The 20,813-nt window shown below is 34.3% G+C and overlaps 2 protein-coding genes across 6 annotated transcripts; one reads left to right on the top strand and one right to left on the bottom strand.

The window, feature by feature from the left end:
* Nucleotides 1–97: 97 nt before the first annotated feature.
* LOC105348064 (protein chibby homolog 1) lies at nucleotides 98–2,692 on the bottom strand. 2 transcript variants are annotated; one of them, XM_011457348.4, is made up of 4 exons: nucleotides 2,599–2,692; nucleotides 1,013–1,208; nucleotides 756–871; nucleotides 98–466 (listed from the first exon to the last, which is right to left on the bottom strand). In XM_011457348.4, the coding sequence occupies exons 2-4, from the start codon at nucleotides 1,197–1,199 to the stop codon at nucleotides 386–388; spliced, it is 384 nt and encodes a 127-aa protein (XP_011455650.2). In that variant the 5' UTR covers nucleotides 1,200–1,208; nucleotides 2,599–2,692; the 3' UTR covers nucleotides 98–385. The 2 variants fall into 2 exon arrangements, with proteins under 2 accessions (XP_011455650.2, XP_065922470.1); XM_066066398.1 differs by lacking the exon at nucleotides 2,599–2,692 and adding an exon at nucleotides 2,423–2,458.
* A 99-nt stretch (nucleotides 2,693–2,791) lies between these two features.
* Nucleotides 2,792–20,696, top strand: LOC105348062 (transmembrane channel-like protein 7). Of its 4 annotated transcripts, none has more exons than XM_066066397.1 (20): nucleotides 2,792–2,943; nucleotides 6,481–6,636; nucleotides 8,302–8,502; nucleotides 8,623–8,848; nucleotides 9,168–9,267; nucleotides 9,411–9,698; nucleotides 9,857–10,011; nucleotides 10,353–10,503; nucleotides 10,854–11,012; nucleotides 12,243–12,385; nucleotides 12,531–12,609; nucleotides 12,786–12,883; nucleotides 13,214–13,333; nucleotides 14,718–14,793; nucleotides 15,091–15,221; nucleotides 15,713–15,877; nucleotides 16,188–16,266; nucleotides 16,467–16,608; nucleotides 18,707–18,742; nucleotides 19,498–20,696. In XM_066066397.1, exons 2-19 carry the CDS (start codon nucleotides 6,564–6,566, stop codon nucleotides 18,733–18,735), a joined length of 2,415 nt encoding a protein of 804 aa, XP_065922469.1. In that variant the 5' UTR covers nucleotides 2,792–2,943; nucleotides 6,481–6,563; the 3' UTR covers nucleotides 18,736–18,742; nucleotides 19,498–20,696. The 4 variants fall into 4 exon arrangements, with proteins under 4 accessions (XP_065922469.1, XP_065922468.1, XP_065922466.1 ...); XM_066066396.1 differs by lacking the exon at nucleotides 18,707–18,742 and adding an exon at nucleotides 18,001–18,080; XM_066066394.1 differs by lacking the exon at nucleotides 18,707–18,742.
* Nucleotides 20,697–20,813: the final 117 nt, after the last annotated feature.

The raw sequence follows: 20,813 nt of genomic DNA, 5'->3' as shown, positions 1-20,813 counted from the left end.
AAGAGAAATAACTCTTGATAAAACTCTGTTGTTCACATTGCCGATTCAATCAAGTTCCTCTCATCTCACAATGATTCAATATTGAAAAGATAAAACCTTTCCATTGTTAAAAAATTTATTAAATATAAAATTAACAATACAATTTTAATAAATAGAGGTAAAAATTATTCTAAAAGATTCTATATACATGTACATCTATTTTACAAAATGATGTGTAACAAACGCACAGGATGACGAGATCAGATTCATACATCATAATAAATGTCCTCTCTCACACGACTTGCACTGGTGATGGAGTTTTACACAAACACATGGCCACTAACTCTTATGAATATTTATGGTACAGGCTATTGTCTATGAATTCCTAGATTGTAGAGGTATTAAATTATTTCTTCCTTCCCACTTGACCTTTTAGTTGTTTTAATTCATTCTCATGGTAATGTGAAACAGCTGTAGCTTCTGCTAACTGTAAAATAGGATTCAGCTTAATTAATTATCATGATGCATCAACTTCTATATACTAGTAGTTGTATTATCATCACAATTACCAGTAACTTTCTGATTATTCTTTTGTATAATCTCATTTTAATACAAAGTTTTGCTAAAAATATAGAAAGTAATAAAAGCTTTGAATTAGCAATATAAGGAAATGTAATTTTATTTAAATCCATCCACTGAGAGTGAGAGCCAATGGTCCAAAAATAGAATAAATCCCTGTATCCAGGAGTTTCAATATGGGGACAAGTTTGACCTACCATGTCTAGGAGGACATCAATTTTTAGTTTGAGTAGATTGTTCTCCTCGGACAGCAGCTGATTCTGTTTGCGAAGTTTCATCACCTCCTTGTGACTAGCTCCCCCAGCACCACTCTCTGCAATATCAAAAATATTTCTCAATAATCAAATGCATCAATATTGAATATGTAAAAATCTTGGAAAGAATTCATCAAAAACAAACATTTTTGAAATTGTGAAAATATTTGTGATTTCAAAATTTTCATTTTTTTTTTTACCTGCAACCCACATTCCATTATCAAACTGAATCTCACTGCCACCTAGTTTCAATTTGACTGGTCCCACATCAGGCCCGAATTCCTCCCTGGACTGGGAGGCATCTAGGTGTAGATTGGACAGAGAGTGTGCTCGCCTTGGGGGTGTCTTCTTGGGAGAAAACTTGTTTCCAAAGAGTGAAAGAGGCATGTCTGTTAACTGTTAATACAGAATAGAAAGAATTGGTTTAGTCCTTGTAATAAAGTGCAACACATTATTTAATCAATCTATGGTGTATTTTTGTAATTGAGAAATTATTTTCCCCATCAAATTTTTACAATTCATGAATAGAAACAATCTTGAGAAAGAAAGATAACACTTTGGTATATAATGAGGTAATAGTAAGTATTAGACTATCATTACCTTCATAATAGAATCGAATGACTTCTGTTTATCAAATATTCATAGTGAATAATTTGTGTTTTGTTATAACTGCATTTCAAAAACTGTACCTCACAAAAAGATTTGCAAGGTAATTTTTGTTGTGCTCGTTAAAAAAACTTCTGATCAGAAATCTATCTGCTGCATTTAGATTGTGCTTAAGTGAAATTGATCTCAACATTAACATCAAGACCTGATTCTTTTCCACAAAGCTGCACATGTGTCAAATGTCATACAGTAAAGAAAGTAGAATGGATACATATCATCAATATACTACAGTAGTTTTTTATTGCTCACATAAATGTTTTTACATGTATACTGGAGCATAAAATATTTTTTTTTGTTTCTTTATCACTTTGATGCATTCATTTGGTATTAACCACGCTCAAATTTATTATTTTGAAACATATGTACCCGGGTGCAATTAATTCAATGTATGCTGTGCTAACCCCAACAATCACACAGTAAAACATACTACTGGCAGAAGAAGGCAGGGATAAATGCAATGAAATCATTCCAAGAGAGATTTGAGCTTGTTCATGATTTAACGGCATCAAGGTGATCAGCTATGCCCATGAAAGTTGGTAATAAGTTGATTCTTGTTGGGTATTTTGGGACAGGAAGAAGTCGTCACAATTAATGGATTTACATGTACTATACCAGATTCCTAACATACCAACTTTATTTCCTGGAAATTAAACCAATGAAGTGTGCCACTCACTGTGGATAGATCACCCTATGTGTTACCACCGTGCAAACATATCTGTAATGATGGTGACACCAAGTGATTGGACAAGTCCTTCTATTTGTCTGTTTTATTCATTCAAACTTGATAAAATTTGAATAAATAAAATTATAGAAGGACTTACATCAATTAGAAAAGAAAAGAAGTTGTCAGTTTTAAAACAATTATTGTCAAGTTTGACACTTTGTGACACTCGTTGATGTAAATGAGTTTCAGTGTTGTCAATAAAAAATCTTTAAGACAATACCCATTGCACAGTCTTCTGCATTAGATCTAAACTCCATAAAATTGAGATAAAATTCAACTGTTCAAAGCAAACTACACGTGATATCAAAATTTAAGCACCCTAATCGGTAGTTTTTATTTAGTTTTCATATAACAAATCTATCTGCAGTTGAATGGACTAGTTAACTGGCTACATACCTGTTTTAATTTTTCTTTCTTTCCCACAGTATATACCTGTCAGACCTGTGTGTTTATTTGTCTCTACCTGTTCAAGATACAGCGCCACCTGGAATGAACCTGTTATTGTTAATTCGTTCTAGGGAATATCACCTTTCCTATCAATAATAGTTTCGATCGGTTGCTTTTTTCGCACATTTTGATTAATTGAATGTCTTTATATAAGAAAAACTTAAGAATCTCATAAAATTATCGATACAGATTTAAGAGCTAATTTTTATATACATGTACGACATTCTTATGAACGAATGTCAAAACAAACAACGAACGATCATTCTTTAATGACTTCAACATTTATTCTCTCAGGTAAAAAACTTATTTATGTCTCTCGTGGGTTGTTAATTTTATATCTAATGCAATCACATATGTTAATTTTAACTCCATGTCATATAGCTAGAAGATAACTAACAAATAAAACACCTTTTAAAAATTTCAAGGTATAGAAAAGGTTTGCAGTTCCTGGTTCTGTACACCTGTTGTGTTTTTGGGTAGTTTTACTCATCATGATTCAAATACTAGTACTTTGTTTAAAAATTATTTTATAATTAGCAAATTATTTTTAACTTTAAGACATAAAATGAATTATAATAAAGTTATTTAGTTTTAAACAATTTATACAATTTTACTTACTTGCAATTTTATTTCATTGTAATTTCAAATATTGTAAAAACATTCTATATGACAATAGCATACACCAGATTATGCACAACTTTAAAAATATCTATGAAGCTAAACTTAGGTAATATAAGATGTCTTTTTAACAAAAATTTGATTTTTTCAAATCTAAGTCGATATCGTGAATTATTATGCCTTCTGTCAGTTTGTCACTATATATTCAATACTCATCTATTTTCGCATAGCATGAAAGGATTTATATAGCGTAAGCATACTATGCCGAAATAGAGCACGGCGAATATTTTCAACGAAAATCTGTCAAGCGCCGACAGCGGGATTCGAACTCACGACGCTAAAATCATTGATTCTAGCATGAAGCCCAACGCGTTACCGCTACGCTAAATTAGCCGTTATTATGAACACCGGTATTTAGGTATATAAAATGTAGATATATACGACTGACATCAAGCAATTAAAATCATTCATTTTTCCAAAAAAAACTTCATTATTGACGGTAATTTTAAAGTTAAAGTTTCCTATAAACTTTTGAACAAATTGATTGAACATTTTTCAAAGAAATTCTACATGAGAATCACAAAAACGCTTTTTTAAATGATGCTTGATAAAGAATGTTCAAGAAAAAAAAATTCACTGAGATTTCGTTTGCTAAACATTTCGAGTTTTCTCGGTAAGGCCAAACATCTCTCTATTTCTTGAAAAGAACATAAACCTTTGTTGACTTTTTATTGTACAACAACTTGTTGATTAAATAAACAATCAAATCAATTGATTACACGTAATTTGAAAAACAACAATAAACGCTTGCTTTTCCGGTGATTATTTTAAGGGACTTGTCAACACTCGAACGTCAGAGCTACTTAGAGCAAAGCACGTCAGTATATTTAACAATAATAATAATAACAATAGTGTTGTGTTGTGCATGTACTATGCCTAAATAGTAGTCAGGGTTTGATACATAGTGCACTCGCCTCCGGCTCGTGCACCATGTATCAAACCCTGACTACTATTTAGGCATAGTACATGCACAACACAACACTATTATATAATTACAGTCAACTCGTAACCAAACTGACTTGTACCCAAACAGACTTGTAATTAAATAATCTGAGTGAAAAATGACTTCAATTATATTATTATGCCTACCTTCAAAAAGTGAGAAGAATTTACAAATTAATCCATTTTTTAAAGATAAAATTGCACATAAACAGAAATTGTCTATCAAATGTTGATATAGGAAACTCTTTGGCAAAGTTAAGGAGATGGCATTAAACTTTGTTTGAAAATATCCAAAATTCTATTCATCTATCTCATAACTTCTTAATTATTCGTAATTATATCAAAAGCTAACCTGAATAGCTTAACTTTTTATTAACAATCCAAGCATCATTGTTTACCACCGCAAAAATGGATTATGAGTCTGTTTAGGTATGACTCAGTTTGGGTACGACTTCACTTGACTCCGATATTGTTTTTATCGATGATATAGTATTGATGTCAATTCGCCAATGTTAACAACAATACCTATGAATACATTGCACATTTGTATCTTGCATATCTATACTTTATGTTTAGATATCGTATTGATTTTGTCTCACCATTTTGATACATCATAAATACATATTAATCATTGACATTATTTTGCATTAATGTTGTCTTAACATGGCTTTGTTTTACAATGGTGTTGATGTCAATGATAAATGATATTGTATCAATATTGATTTGATTATGCTAAATACACAAAATACAAATAATCAGAAATGATATCGACATAAATATTGTCATTTTATGTATGACATTGTCACTATGAACCTTATAGTTTTAATTTAACCAATCAGAATCAGTATCAATGTTGATATATTGTATTGTCATTTTGTATATGATACTGTTGATATCAATGTCATACATGTATTTATAATGTAACTAATCAAGATCAGTATCAATATTGATATTGTCCTGTTGTGTATGATACACTTAATTGTGTGTATTGAGGCAAGTTTGAGAATGATCACTTGTTTGTATTGTTTTAAATGATCAAATAACATAATTATCGCATTGAACAGATAACTTTCAATATACAGTGGTCTAATGTAAATGGCTGATATCATCAATTTACTTAAATAGATATGTATTTTATTCAAGGAGTAAGGAATCATTTCTTGAGCATGATGAGGGGATCATTTATGGCTGGGGTGTGATCAAATCCAATAAAGCCTGAAAGGCTTTATGATAGATTTGATATGCTTCAACCATAATGATCCCCTCATAATATCAAAGTGTCCTCCAGTAGCGTAGTGGACAATTAATGCAATCGCTTCTCACCGCTGCGACCTGAGTTCAATCCCCTGATTGACAGCTGTTGTATGTAATAGGGTATGCGGTCGCTCGCATAGACATGTGGATTCTCTCTGGGTACTCAGGCTTCCTCCCACATCAATGACCCCATCGCGCTAACATCCATGCCAATGAAAGATATAAAAAGTTTTTGAACATGTTTATTAATCATTGTAAAATGAATAAAGTCCTTAAATATTAAATAATATTTAAAGAATGATACCCTATTACTTATATGTAGATACCAGGTAATTTTCAGCAACTGTTCAATTATATTACCGGTATTGACAGATGTATATTATTTTCATTTCGTATTATTACCGGTATGCAAATCCCACTTGCCCCCTACAAAACATCACTTAAATTTGTTATTAATGAAATGTATTGGATGTTACAAATTTGATTTAGTGTTATCATAGACATATATTTGACATCAATTAGTTTTTGAATAAGATAACATGGATTTGAGAATTTTCTTGATATATATTATAATATATATTTTTAAACATAAACCAGTATATGAATGACATTTGGACAAAGATGAAGTTGATTTAGCTAAAACCTTACTACCGGTATGTGTAATTCACACAAAGAGGACTTCTGATAAGTCTCAAATTCTGCTGTGAGCCCACATGTGTTTGGTTGAAACTCAAAGATAAAGTTACGACCAGGAAGTAAAGTTTGAGTTGTTATGAACCAGGTACCAGTGTACAGCTACTACAGGTCATACCTTACACGAGTTATTAGTGAACAAATCAATACATCTAAAGGATTCCGTGAATCAAGGTCTGTCTGTGAGATATCGGAGACAAATACCAAGCTGTGGTATATCTTGATGTACTGTATAAATCTTTTATTTGTCATTTTTGTGTCTAGATAACATTTGATACCCGCACATTAAGAGAAAGCATTGGATGCCTGATCATTATGTGTTGAGTGCCTATTGGTAATCTTTGGACATGGCTGGCTATGGAAACGGATATGGGCCCAGTGGGCAGGGTCAGGATATCCCCATGCAGGACAGGTCACACTGTAAGTATCCACCCTCATTACGGCCATGAAATATAGGTGAATTTCTGAGTCGCTGCCAAAAGGCACAGTGGTGTAAGGGCAAACCTAACTGTCCTAAAATTACTAGCTATAAAAATCATGCATTTAATGTCTATAGGGCATTAGGGGGTTGTGGGTGTAAGGATAGAACAAATCAAATCATGGCTTGACCGACCACACCTAATGTCCTTGTTATTGTAGGTAGACAAATGTATAAAGCCATCTATTGGTATTACACAGACACTTATACTATTGAAATGTCTCAAGCTCTGCAATTTGATATGGCTCATTTTTTTTTCAATAGCTGAAACGTGACTTGCTTCAGTTGTTTTGGTTTTAGTGTGTTGTATATTGACAATTTGTATATGGACATGTAATAAAGATGTACATTTTTATATTTTTCATTGAGACTCTCTAATTGAACAGTGCTTCTTAGATTATATTTGATAAGAAGTTTGTTATAGTAATGAATGATGTAAGATAACCCCCAAACTTCTGTCATTTATGGGCATGTATTTATCCATAGAATTTTGATAGTGTTTTTTTGTCACATTGATCACTTTTATCGCCCCTCCCCCCTGCTTTGTGTGCCATGCATATTCAACTTTTCAACATATTTTAACTTTTTCTTTGTAACCAATAAAAGAAAATAGTTGGAGCATTAGAATTGAGAAATTCATGCTCTCTTCTTTCTTAGCACCAAGGAATCTTGATAAAAAAAACCTCCCTATTTTAAATGATTTAAAATTTTTTGTACTAGCTTTAGGCACCTGACAAAAACAAATGAATGGGAATAGGGTTTCAGCCCCAAATTGTGAAATTTATGACTCATTTGTCAGGGGTTTTGGTGTAAGGGTGGTGCTGTATTAGTAATCATAACTTATTCTCTAAAAGTATTCTGTATTCTTTTAATCTGTAAGGAAGTTTTCACAAAAATTGTGAAATTCCTGTCCTTTTGGGGTATGTCGTTTCAAGAATTGGGTTGGCTATTTATCATACTTCTAACATGCATCAATTCTGAAAGATTCTATGCCAACATTAGTTTTTATCGATGAAATTTAAATATCATATTCTGTTGATCTTAACTTTCTCTAGGCTCAACTCAGGTAACAGCTACAGGCAACTGATCTCTTAATTGCTTTAATTTAATTTAAGCTATTTAGGTTCATTTGTCATGTTTATGGTACAGTAAATGATCATGTGCTGGGCTGAATACAGGTCCAGGTTTAATTGGGATTTCACATTTACTAAGATTCATTCATCTTTCATCAATCATCCAAACAGATCTGCTTTTTGTTTTGTTTTAGATACAGTGCGCTGTAAGTAAATTGATCTCATAAAAAACAGCACTATATGTATCATCTGAGCCATGAAAGGCTGTACTCAAATCTTAAAGATGTTTACTTCCTATGACAATCCTTACTTAGTTAAGTTTCTTAAATTCTCCTACCAAGCAGAGCATGCTAAAACTCTGAAGGACCAAATGATAATTGCATCATTCACCAAATGTATATCAGCATATCATCTCACCCAATTGAATACTGTAGTACATACACACTCAGATTTATGAAAAGTAAAAATATAAGAAATTGCAATTTGTTGAGTTTATCTGAAATATTTGTTTGATTAAGAGGGTTGTTCTTTCAGTTAACCCTGCGTATCGTGATGACAGTCTACAACGTGACAGGGTAGCGGTAGACATGGAGGGAATACGAATGGAAGAGCGTTGGGGATCAGATGGCTCTAGAGAATACTGTCCAGAGGGAAGCACGCGTAGGAGGTGGGCTGCCACTGCTGAACCCAGGGATACAGCTGACCTAATTAATGCCCTCCCCAGTCGACAACTTGGTGGGTTTTTCCAAAAATTTACTGTAATCATGCATAAACTACGGTACAGTTTGCATGATGAACAGGTTTCATAAAAGATATATGAATTAAATATACATTTCATTATAATTGACATTAAAGAACAAATAGCCAGTGGAGTGGCAGCCAAGGAGTCAATCAGAAGGAGGAAGAGCAGCCGGAGGTCGATTCATGGCACGCTGCGTGCGGCCCGGGGGAAAGGCGCTAATGAAGTGGCTGACTCGTTCACTAGAAATGATGATTACATGGACGAGCTTGATGGAGAGGCCAGGACCACAGAGACCCTCAGAAGAATGGCCCTACCCATGCATGATAAACTCTCTATCAAGTAGGACTTTCTAATAGTAATATGTATAAGAACATACATAAAATTGTTTATGATAATTAAAAGAGATACTGTAACTTGTATTCTTATTTTCCTGTCCCTCCTGTTCCTACATATTGTTCAGTTTAAAAGTTATTTATGTCAATATTCATCCTATTAGACTTGCTTGAAAATTGTATTTTTTAAATTACAATTTGGCCAAGCCATTTGTTGAAATTGAAGTGAATAACTGTAAAAGATAAATAAAAATGCAAAAAATCACTACAATTGTTCTGTATTTTATTAATCATTTTTTCGTTCTATTTGACTGTGATTTTTGCAGAAGAACCACGTCAGAAACCAGGAAACAAATGACCTTGAAGAGAGGTCAAACACACAAGAAAATTGGATGGTGGAAGAGGACAAAATACAGCATTGGAATAGTGAGTATAATAATGAGTTAGAAATCTGAATATAAATAAGGAATTGTTTATGAATTAAGTGTAGCTTTTATTTTACTTTATGCACAATGGGTTGCAATACATGAATTTTTTTTTATATTATTAAATATGTTTATTTTCTGTAGTCTTGGATGCATTTCAAGCATCGAATGGCAGAGTTTGCCTACTCTCTGGAACTATGGAGAAGTCATATGAAAAAAATTGAGGGGCATTTTGGGACTGGGGTGACTTCCTACTTCCTCTTCTTGAAGTGGCTTTTCCTTCTGAACATTCCTGTGTTTACTCTGACCCTCGGCTTTGTTGTGGTGCCCCAGATTCTGTACAGATACAACATCAAGGTCCCCAGTGGATATGGATTCTCGGTCAATGAAACCTCTGTATCCTTTACTGGAGAGGAGCTGCTTACTGGGGGAGTAAGTCTGATTCATTGAATTTCTTGAACAAAATTTAAAGTTAATGGACTTGCAGGATGACATAAAAGTTGACAGACGAAACAATTAAAACATACCAAATTAAGAATGTTAATAATGATTCATATAATAAATAAAACATGTTTTTATCACTTTTTTAGAACTGGTTCAACAACACAGAGTTGTACTATGGATTTTACACGGACCAGGTTATTGAGATTCCAGTGAATTCTACAACGAGCTACAACATGAAGTATGCTTACCTGTTCACCTGTGGTGGTTACTACATCCTCTGCCTCATTACACTGGCCATCAGGTAAACACAAAAAATAGTCTGAACAATTCTTTTTGGCTATGATAAAAGGTCATGGATTATCTCAGTATCTTGGCATATAATGTTAAAGTGGTTATATATGCTGGTGGTTAAGAGTGCATTTTCTATAGTCTAACAAACCTTGTGTGTATTAAATACATGGATGCATTGCATGATTTACCACTCTAAAGTTTCATTTTTTTACCGTATGCCTGGAGGTATTTCCCGCAATTTTAAGATTACCGCATAACTAGATTAAATTTCCCCCATGCCTGAATAACCACTTTTACAGTATACATTATACATTAATTACTCAAATTTATTATAAACTGTTTCTTTTTCAGTATTTCACAATCCTACAAAATGAACTACATTGAGGGTAGTGGGACCCACACATTTTACAATGTCAGCAGGGTTTTCTGTGGATGGGATTACAACATCACAGACAAAGCAGCAGCACGACTGAAGCACAAGAGCTTCTACAATGAGATGAAGGTAGGACCAACTCCGTGCCCAAACACACTTTAGGTACTTCTATGATGAGATAAAGGTAATACAAATTTCACATCAAAACACAGGAGCTTTTACAATGAAATAAAGACAAGGTGACTTTTACACACAAACACAAGAGCTTTTTAAGATTTCAGGTAATGTAAAGTTAAATACAAAATTCTCCAAATTGAAGCACAAAATGTTTCTGCAATTAATAAAAGGTAAGACCAAAACACAAGGGTTTCTGCACTGAGATGATAGTAAACCAATTTTCTGCTTAGTTTCTGCTAGGAATAAACAGCAGACCTATGTCTTAACTGAATTCTAAATAATACACTCAGTGATGTTTGTAGGAGTACTTGTCTGGGAGCAAGAAGAAGAGTCACAAGAAGAACATGGAGGAGCGGTGTAAGCTGTTATTCCTGCGAGTGTTCACCAACCTGCTTATCCTTGGCTCCATAGCCGGACTCTCCTATCTCGTATTCTGGATATCGGGCAGTGGCACCCTCAAGGTAATCTGTCTGTAGAAAAGTAGAAATATACAGATATAACAGAGCCTAACCCCACAGGTTTAGCAAGGTTTAACCTTTGGATTAATCTGGGACATTTTAAAAAAATTACCACTAAAAATAATGTTTAGCAAGGTTAAACATTTAAAAGTTGTAGCAGGACCTAATGCTGTAGAATTAGCAAGGCCTAAATGATAAGGTGTAGAAATGCTTAAATCTATAATTCTACAATGACCTTAATTTACAAATTAAGGAAGGACTAATTTTATGGTGTACATTTAATTTTAAATAGTTGGTGTAACAGTGCAGAATTGTGCAAATCTAGCAGGGTCCAAGCTAATTTTAGTTCTTTACAATTACTTTTGAATGGGTCTTTGGGGTGTAACTTTACGGATTAGCTTTTATGCATAAGTGATTTAGTATTTTTGCTAGATACATGTACTTTAATGATTACTAGTTGTTAAAATTCATTTGTTGATAGTAATTAAAATATTTTTACAGGTATACATGTTATTCATTGTTGTAGTGATTTTCAGTTTTTAAATGGATTACAGGTTGGTTTATATGTTTCATGAATACTTTCAGATACTGAAAAAGGTACAAGTAAATACATGTACATGAATACAAATTCAAGAGAGCATGTCTAGCAGTTTATACTATCTGATTTCCAAATATTTGAATGATACATGTACATTATCTTTGTCACTTCATTCTATTAAGTGTACTAATTATGTAAAAAGCAGGTTTTAGATATTAAGAGTTTTCGTTTAAGTAAAACCTAATTTTAGGCATTACATAAACGTGTATACACTGTAAGCTGTAACAATAACAAAGGCACGATAGTTGATCCTATATACCGGTACAATACATAAATGTTATGAGATACAGTAACATTCTGTATGCCTGTATTACAATGATTATGAGATACAGTAACATTCTGTTTGCCTGTATTACAATGATCATGAGACACAGCAACATTCTGTATGCCTGTATTTCAATGCATGGCATGATCTTCAGAAATCTCTCAATTCTGATTTTTCCTTTGTTATTTCTTGCATTTAGGTATATGTACGTCATATTTGTAGTTTAATCAATTGAACATTTTTTAACTTGAGGTAGATGAACTTTTGTCTAGTATAATTTTGTATGCTTGAATCAAATTGTGTATAAGATGATTGTACCGCATATGGTACATGTATCGTTCTGTTGATGGAGTTGTATGGTACATTTCAGGGCTCAGTGTACATTCTCAGTGATCTGGCTCTCTCTCTATGTGTGTCCGCAATCTTCCTGGTCTTCCCACCCATCTTCTCAAAGATTGCACAGTTTGAAAAATACGAGGAACCAAAGAATGAACTGTACATCAACATGATCAGGTAAACTTATTCAGAGGCCCACAATGTTCTTTGATCTTAATCATTTGAAAAGAAAAATTACCACCAAAAACTTGTAGAACAGTGAAAACAAGTGAATGTACAAAATAAGGTAGCATGTGATAGAGATTGTTACTTTCTTTCCCAGAACCATGTTGTTGAAGACGTGTGTGCTGGGGATCCTGGTTTACTTCTGGTTCACAGACACAGCCAAAGATAAGTACTCTGTAAGTTTGACCGTCAGTTGTCCAGACAGCATGTGTAACTTTTCATTGTCAAATTGTTTCTTATTTATGGGGTATTGAATGGAATGTATCAGTTGCAATGGTATCCACACTGAAGTACCCCATACCTTTTACCTTGGCTTGATATATCAGAGTAAGTCTCTCTTTATGATTGACAGTGCTGGGAGACCGCAGTCGGTAGCGAGATTTATCGCCTTGTATTGGTGGATTTCTTTTTCATCCTTGGAGCTACATTTTTCCTTGAATTTCTACGCAGGTAATAATTGATAAATGCTAATTATTTTACCTTAAGCTTTGTCAATTGAAATGAAATACTGTTATTTCCTGTATTTAAACATAATCTTTTGGATTCAGTTTTTGTTGTACAGAATACATTGTACATGTACATGTACATGTAATAATTAGAATTGTTGCTAATTTGTTCAACAAAGAAATTTCAGGAATGAGGACATATAATTTCTCTGTACTAGTAAATTTGGTTATAACTATAGGTTTGTTCCTCCTTCCTTTGATAAACATAGAGCTACATGTACATTTATATTTACTGTAAGTCATGATAAGTATTGTTTTTTTCTCTGATTCCCAGAATATGTGGTCAGTATTGCTGCAATAAAGGCAATGAGGAGCAGGAGGGACAGGCCATGGGGCCAGAGTTTGACATTGGCAGGAACACCCTGGATCTGATCTACTCCCAGGCCCTGTGCTGGTCAGTTACATACACTGTACATGTAAATCTACTCCCAGGCCCTGTGCTGGTCAGTTACATACACTGTACATGTAAATCTGATCCCAGGCACTGTGCTGGTCAGTTATAAACACTGTACATGTAAATATACTCCCAGGCCCTTTGCTGGTCAGTTATATACACTATACATGTAAATCTGATCCCAGGCCCTGTGCTGGTCAGTAACTTACACTATACATGTAAATCTACTCCCAGGCCCTGTGCTGGTCAGTTACATACACTATACATGTAAATCTGATCCCAGGCACTATGCTGGTCAGTTACATACACTGTACGTGTAAATCTGATCCCAGGCACTGTGCTGGTCAGTTATAAACACTGTACATATAAATATACTCCCAGGCACTATGCTGGTCAGTTACATACACTATACATGTAAATTTAATCCCAGACACTATGCTGGTCAGTGACATACACTATACATGTAAATCTGATCCCAGGCACTGTGCTGGTCAGTTATAAACACTGTACATATAAATATACTCCCAGGTCCTGTGCTGGTCAGTTACATACACTATACATGTAAATCTACTCCCAGGCCCTGTGCTGGTCAGTTATAACACTATGCATGTAAATCTGATCCCAGGCCCTGTGCTGGTCAGTTACATACACTGTACATGTAAATCTGATCCCAGGCCCTGTGCTGGTCAGTTACATACACTGTACATGTAAATCTGATCCCAGGCCCTGTGCTGGTCAGTTACATACACTATACATGTAAATCTGATCCCAGGCCCTGTGCTGGTCAGTTACATACACTATACGTGTAAATCTAATCCCAGGCACTATGCTGGTCAGTTACATACACTGTATGTGTAAATCTGATCCCAGGCACTGTGCTGGTCAGTTACATACACTGTATGTGTAAATCTAATCCCAGGCACTATGCTGGTCAGTTACATACACTGTATGTGTAAATCTGATCCCAGGCCCTGTGCTGGTCAGTTACCTACACTGTACCTGTAAATCTGATCCCAGGCCCTGTGCTGGTCAGTTACATACACTGTATGTGTAAATCTGATCCCTGGCCCTGTGCTGGTCAGTTACCTACACTGTACCTGTAAATCTGATCCCAGGCACTGTGCTGGTCAGTTACCTACACTGTACGTGTAAATCTGGTCAGTTACCTACACTGTATGTGTAAATCTGATCCCAGGCCCTGTGCTGGTCAGTTACCTACACTGTACCTGTAAATCTGATCCCAGGCACTGTGCTGGTCAGTTACCTACACTGTACGTGTAAATCTGGTCAGTTACCTACACTGTACCTGTAAATCTGAAGACTGGTATACTTTTGTTTTATTGTGTTCCATTTTATTCATTAACTGATTAAATCTGTATTTCAGGCTTGGCACCTTTTATTCTCCACTTTTATCTCTGGTCATGATGGTCAAGTTATTCATTATCTTCTATGTCAAAATGGTATGTATTATTTATCAGGTTCATTTACTGTAAACAAACTTGTGAGAACTTTATTTTACCATTAACCAGTGCTTCATGACAGAACTTAGTACACGTAGTCTGACACACATTTAAAAGGACTCGTTGATCACTGCAAAGAAATATTCGCAATAAGGTTTTTATATGCAGATTTTGTAAAATTTTCTCACATGCAAAATTAAATTTGTTTTCAGTATCTCAAGTAATTATTCATTAATTTAAATTTTTAGATTTTAAATTTTCTACAAATTTTGAACACCATTTTTGAACTATTTGTAGGTCAGTGTTCTACAAAATTGCCAGCCCTCACTGCGGCCTTGGAGAGCTGCCAAGTCCCACACCATATTCATGGGCTTCCTCTTCTTCTTCTTCCTAATGGCGATGGTAGCTGTAGCTGTAGGGGTCATCATGTAAGACAACCATGAAAATACTGCTGGAAAATCACAGAACTCTTACTGTTAACGTATTACATTTGGCTATGTATTTTATTTGATTTGATTTTAACATATTTTATTATGTAAATATATTACATAAATGGATTAGGCAGCAGGTAGTGCCTAGGTAACCCTTCTCCATAATTCTTGTGTATTGTATTTAGTGTTTTGGGCAGAATACAACTTCTGCTGAATCAAGTACATTGCTAAATGCCATGGATATATGTATAAGAATACTGGTAGTAACATTCAGGAATAGGCTAATTTAGATCCACGCCAACTTGTACTTGTACAAAAAGTATTTTCCGCCAAATATTGTACATGCCAAATGTAATACTTTTACAGTAACTATTTTTCGTAAATTAAAGAAGAAGAAAAAAATGAGGTACATATACACATATATGTAGTACAGAATACAGTGAATTGTATACTAGAAATTGATGAATGAGCTTTATTTGACTTGTTAGAATTGAGCCGAGTAAAGTGTGTGGTCCATTCCGAGGGGAAGAGAAGGCCTACTCTATAGTAACAAACCTGATTGACAGCTGGAAGGGAGACCTGAAAGTTCTTCATGACATCATCAACTTTATCTCCAGTCCAGGAAGTATTGCCAGTATCCTGGTTGCCCTATGGTAAGTCCGTATTCAGCTCCCCCACCCCCCACCCTTTCAGGTCTGGTAAATTAAGTATATATAACCTCCATCTCTACCTCTCCTTTTGATTTTGTTGGAAGTCTTTATCTCCGTTTTATGCTCTTGATAGATAATCAGAATCATGGTCTAGGCTGTTCTTCATCATTCATACTGGACCTTTTGAAAAAAAAAATTCCTATAGATGGAAAACTACTACACTCTACCTTATTAATAAAATAATTGTAGGGTTAATTGTATGGATTTTTGTGACTAGATGAGCACTGACTGACATTTGTATCTTTACTTTCAGTGTTGGGACATACTACATGAGGATTGTGATGATTGGCCATAAAGAGATGGTGACTCTACTGAGACAACAGTTACATATGGTCAGTAATACCACTTACTAGTATAAATAAACCAAAATGAATGTCACTTAAATGACAAATTCCCGAGTCTGCTACAATGGCATAGGCTTTCAGTCATAATTAATTGCACTTATTCAATCCATAGCATAGACCTAGGATTTCAGTTAGAGGTTTTCATGTCTTTCTTATTGTATCTTTGTTTTGGTTTGGGCCCACCACAGGAAGGGCGGGATAAAGCCTACCTACTCCGAATGTTACAAGATGTCAGTCAGAAGAAGAAGGAGAAGCTGGGACCTTCCAATGTCAACAGGCTGCTGTCTCCGACCTCCAACTCCACCCTAGAGGCCGGCCAGAGGACAGCTGGTAGGTTAATTCTGCCCAGTAATTGCTCCTCTACGGCGAATTGTTTTGTGGATTACACAAGATGATTTCAACATCAGATCTATATTTTTTTTTGTTAATTTAGCACAGTAATTGTTCTTCTTTGGTGAATTGTTTTGAGGACTACACAAGATGATTAATACACCAGATCCACAATTTTTGCCCCTTTTAATTTCAATTTTTTTATTTTGCACTGTGGTGTCTGATATTTCTTTTAACGAGGCCGGGTCTAATTTTTTCTGCCCTAGATTTTTGAATGAAATTTTGAACGAGAATTTCTACTGATATAATTATTATTTTAAGTTAAAAAAATAAGACATTTACCACACCGTTTGTTTAAGGGGTCATCTCAAAGTTTGTTAATTTTAACATAGGATCCTATGGGATTTTGCTTGAAATGTACCAAATTTGCACATTTTTTAAACTTCTGCCCTAGGGATTTCTTTTTCTGTTCTACATATTAAAGTTATTGCTAAAGGGCATCAAATTGTCAAATAAAAAAAACCTTTTACCTCCTGGTTTGTTCCAGGGGTCTTATCAAAGTTATTTTTTGTACGCCCAATTTTCCAGTTTGTCAGATAATGGCTATTTTTTATTTGACAAAGACGGAAATGGTGACCTTTATTGTATTATTAAAACATTAAGACATATTTCGGTAATAAATAAATATATAACATCACATATTAAGGGTAAATGTATAAAATTCATGGTTAATGTCTTGAAATAAATAAATTTAGCGATATTTAGGCGGGTTAAGAAAACGTGACAGAGGGTTAGGCTTGCTGAACCCTCTTCACGTTTTCGACCCGAGCCCAAATATAGCTTATACTTCGAGACATTTATGTTTATTCCACAATATAATATCAATTTTACACATCAAACAAGCTATTTTCAACAAATTTCGCTGAATATCTGCAGTTGAAACTATCACACCATGGCGTCAACAAAGCAAAAAGATGACGTCACAATACAAATGAAACGCTGGGCGAAAGCGTGCGTACTCGTTCTGTACTCGGCCTCGTTAAAGTGTTTCCTTTTCAGAGCACAGAACACTTCCATTTTTGAATTGCATTCAATAGTTATTTAATTGGGGCATAATTCAGCAAGATGCTCAGTATTTGAAGTCTGAATTTTATTACTGGTACTCAGTGAATATGAACAATTTATATACTCTATGATAAACAATTGTATGGTTCTAGTATTGTATCTTGCAATAGATGAAGGTTGGAATTGAAAATCTACTAGTATGTACATTTGTGCATTTAAAATCCCAGTATGGTACATTCATTAGACCATAGAGAACTTGACCAGTCATCAGTGAATCCCATTCTCTGTATCGTAAATAATATCCATATAATCTTGGTTTTTTACCAGCTGGATTTGCCCTGAATTATCCAGGAACTGTCCCAGACATCAATATTTCAGACTTCTCTACCTAAGTTATACCCCTCTCAGTATGTTGATTGTTTTATGGTGTGCTGGCAAATATTAAGGAGTATGGTGACCGAATGTATGTGGCTATGTGCATGCTTTTGGCTTGTTATGGCTTATGTTATCACATGTGTATGGAATTATATGTAGTTACACAAGGCAATGGTAGGCATATGAGAGAGAGAGAGAGAGAGAGAGAGAGAGAGAATAACATTTATTGTTATACTTTCATGTTAAATACTGAAATCTGATTGGTTAAGACGCAGTTAATAATATTTACTATTACCCTCAGCGTTAGCAACGCACTTGGCAACGGGTAACATTAAAAAATGTTACATGCGCGAAAATTATGCGCGTACGGTTCGCTGTAGAATTCACGTTATTCCTATATAAAAGCAGTAAAATTTTCTTAAAAATTTAAAAAAAAGACATTCAGTATAACAAAATAAATAGTGCCTGTTTGGGAGGATAACAGTTGAAATTGACACCCCTCGAAAACCATTGTCAACCTCCGCTTCGCGTCGGTTGACAATGGTTTTCTCGGGGTGTCAATTTCAACTGTTACCCTCCCAAACAGGCACTATTCATATAATATACTAGGGTAATGTTAACTCCAGTGTAAACTAACTTTGATGTTTGATTTTAACAGCGGAGAGGAAGCGAGCCACAGTAGCCTAGTTTAGAGGTTTTTCTGTTCCCTATGTTTGCCATTGTATTGTCTTGTTGCTTGTCATACACACACAAGTCCTGGACATTTTTCTGCCTTGTACTTTCTCTCAATCACTACATATATAGCCACGTTCAAAAAGATGTCTTAATGATTCTTTTAAAAGCTGAAAAACTGCTCACTTAATATTGTTTCATTTTCTGTTCTCTGTACAAATGAACATTCACAGGGCAAACTTCTACCCTATCTACCCTAAAGATCTAATATTATAAGATAAGGATTTCTGTACAAACTGTTGAAGCATGGCATTTCCAAGGCCAGTGAGAATCCTCACTTTGACTACAGTGTATGAAGCACAGCTATATACAATAATGGGAGTCCAAGCTTGTGGACTGTGCATGATGTATGAATGTAAAATGCATGATATTTGTTCAAAGTTATGTGCATGAGAATAATTGTTATACATTTATTGATTTGTATTTCAAGAATGCAATTTTAAAACTTGAATTTATTTCATGTTCAAGAGTTCAATAATTTTTATCGATGGAAAACTTAAGTCTTACTTCGATATCATTTTCATGGCAAACAAGGAAATCATGATCACCATACAGTACATTTAATTTATTTAAAAGCAAACAGAACTGATTCTGTTCTTTGTTCCTTAGCTTGAATCATATATTAAATATTGATATATTTTTGACAGTGGATGTTACAGTATATGATAGATAACTATGTATGATGAAGCATTGATTGACTGTGTTTCATTGGTGTAGGTCGCCGCGTGTTTGCAAGGACTGCCGCAGACACAGTGGCCACTATGGCGCCCGGCAACACCAGAATGAGGAATCTGAATGGTGTGTTACGCTGAGCACAAGTTCAACTGGCACAGACACAAAGGTTTCAGAAATCCAACGATCGGCATTCTCATATGAACCATTGGTTGATTGTTTTAGGTTTTGTTATTCTTTGATTACAATTTTGTATGGGTAAATCATTGGGTCCAAGTTTTACAGATTTACATGTGTATACATGTACCTAGGTAGTCAATTTTGATTTATACTCTGAATATATTCTGTGATAGTTTTCTTAATAAGTCTTACCAAGGCAAAACTACATGTCTTAGGGCATTGCTTTCCTGTCCTAATTAAAGTGTTTCACCTGTACCAAACCTATCTTTACTTAAGACAAATAATGAAGGAATAAGAACAATATCATATGTGTATTGAGATATGATACAGTGACTTGTATTATTCCTTGTTTTCTGTACAAGAGCCAACATGTTACATGATGCATAATAAACTTAATGATTACCGGTATTGTGGTATGCTTTCAGTGTTGTATCATACAATTAAATCTCATTTTCTTGTGTATTGTTATACCCACTTCATATGAAAGACTTTGACCAAATCTACAAACCTCAGAAGGATTTTGTGGTGCATTATTTATTGCTATTCAGATTAAATTGTGTTCTTTAACACAGTGCAATGGTTTACATAACATGATTGCTGGTATATGTTTTTCGTTGAAACATAATTCATTTAAATTCACCTTGCTTGTTTGATTATAAATATATAGCTTTCACTGAGCAGTGGGAGTTTCATAAGAAATGCATTTGTATTAATTAATTCTATAAATTACTGGTAATTCATGTTAGGTTATGTAATACATGATAGGTATTTATATCAACTCTATTGCCATTTTGTTCATTAACATGCTTGTTAGAGTCAAATATTTGTTTATGATCAGAGAAAAGTATTGTCATTAAACTCTATCTCAAAAAAAAAAAAATCCCGCAAAACAAAACATTTTCTGCATTCAAAAGCATTAACCAATTCTACTTTAAATGAATTCTGTTGTAACAAGAATTATTATTATTGGAAAGTTGTAAACAATTCTTATACATGCATGTATTGTTTTCAGATATACAAATATATAACTTTATGTATTGTTTTAAATAAACAGAGAAACATTGCTCTCATACTTAATATTTACTGTGACACAAAGAGTACAGTTGTTATAGTTTTGGTGTTTGAGGTTCGTTGTGGAGTCGGGGATTGAACTTGGCCATCATGCTACTACATGTATGTCC

The sequence above is a fragment of the Magallana gigas genome, chromosome 7 (assembly GCF_963853765.1).
Source record: "Magallana gigas chromosome 7, xbMagGiga1.1, whole genome shotgun sequence".
Taxonomy (NCBI): domain Eukaryota; kingdom Metazoa; phylum Mollusca; class Bivalvia; order Ostreida; family Ostreidae; genus Magallana; species Magallana gigas.
Note: the sequence above shows the minus strand (reverse complement) of the source record. Positions and strands in the feature narration are given on the sequence as shown.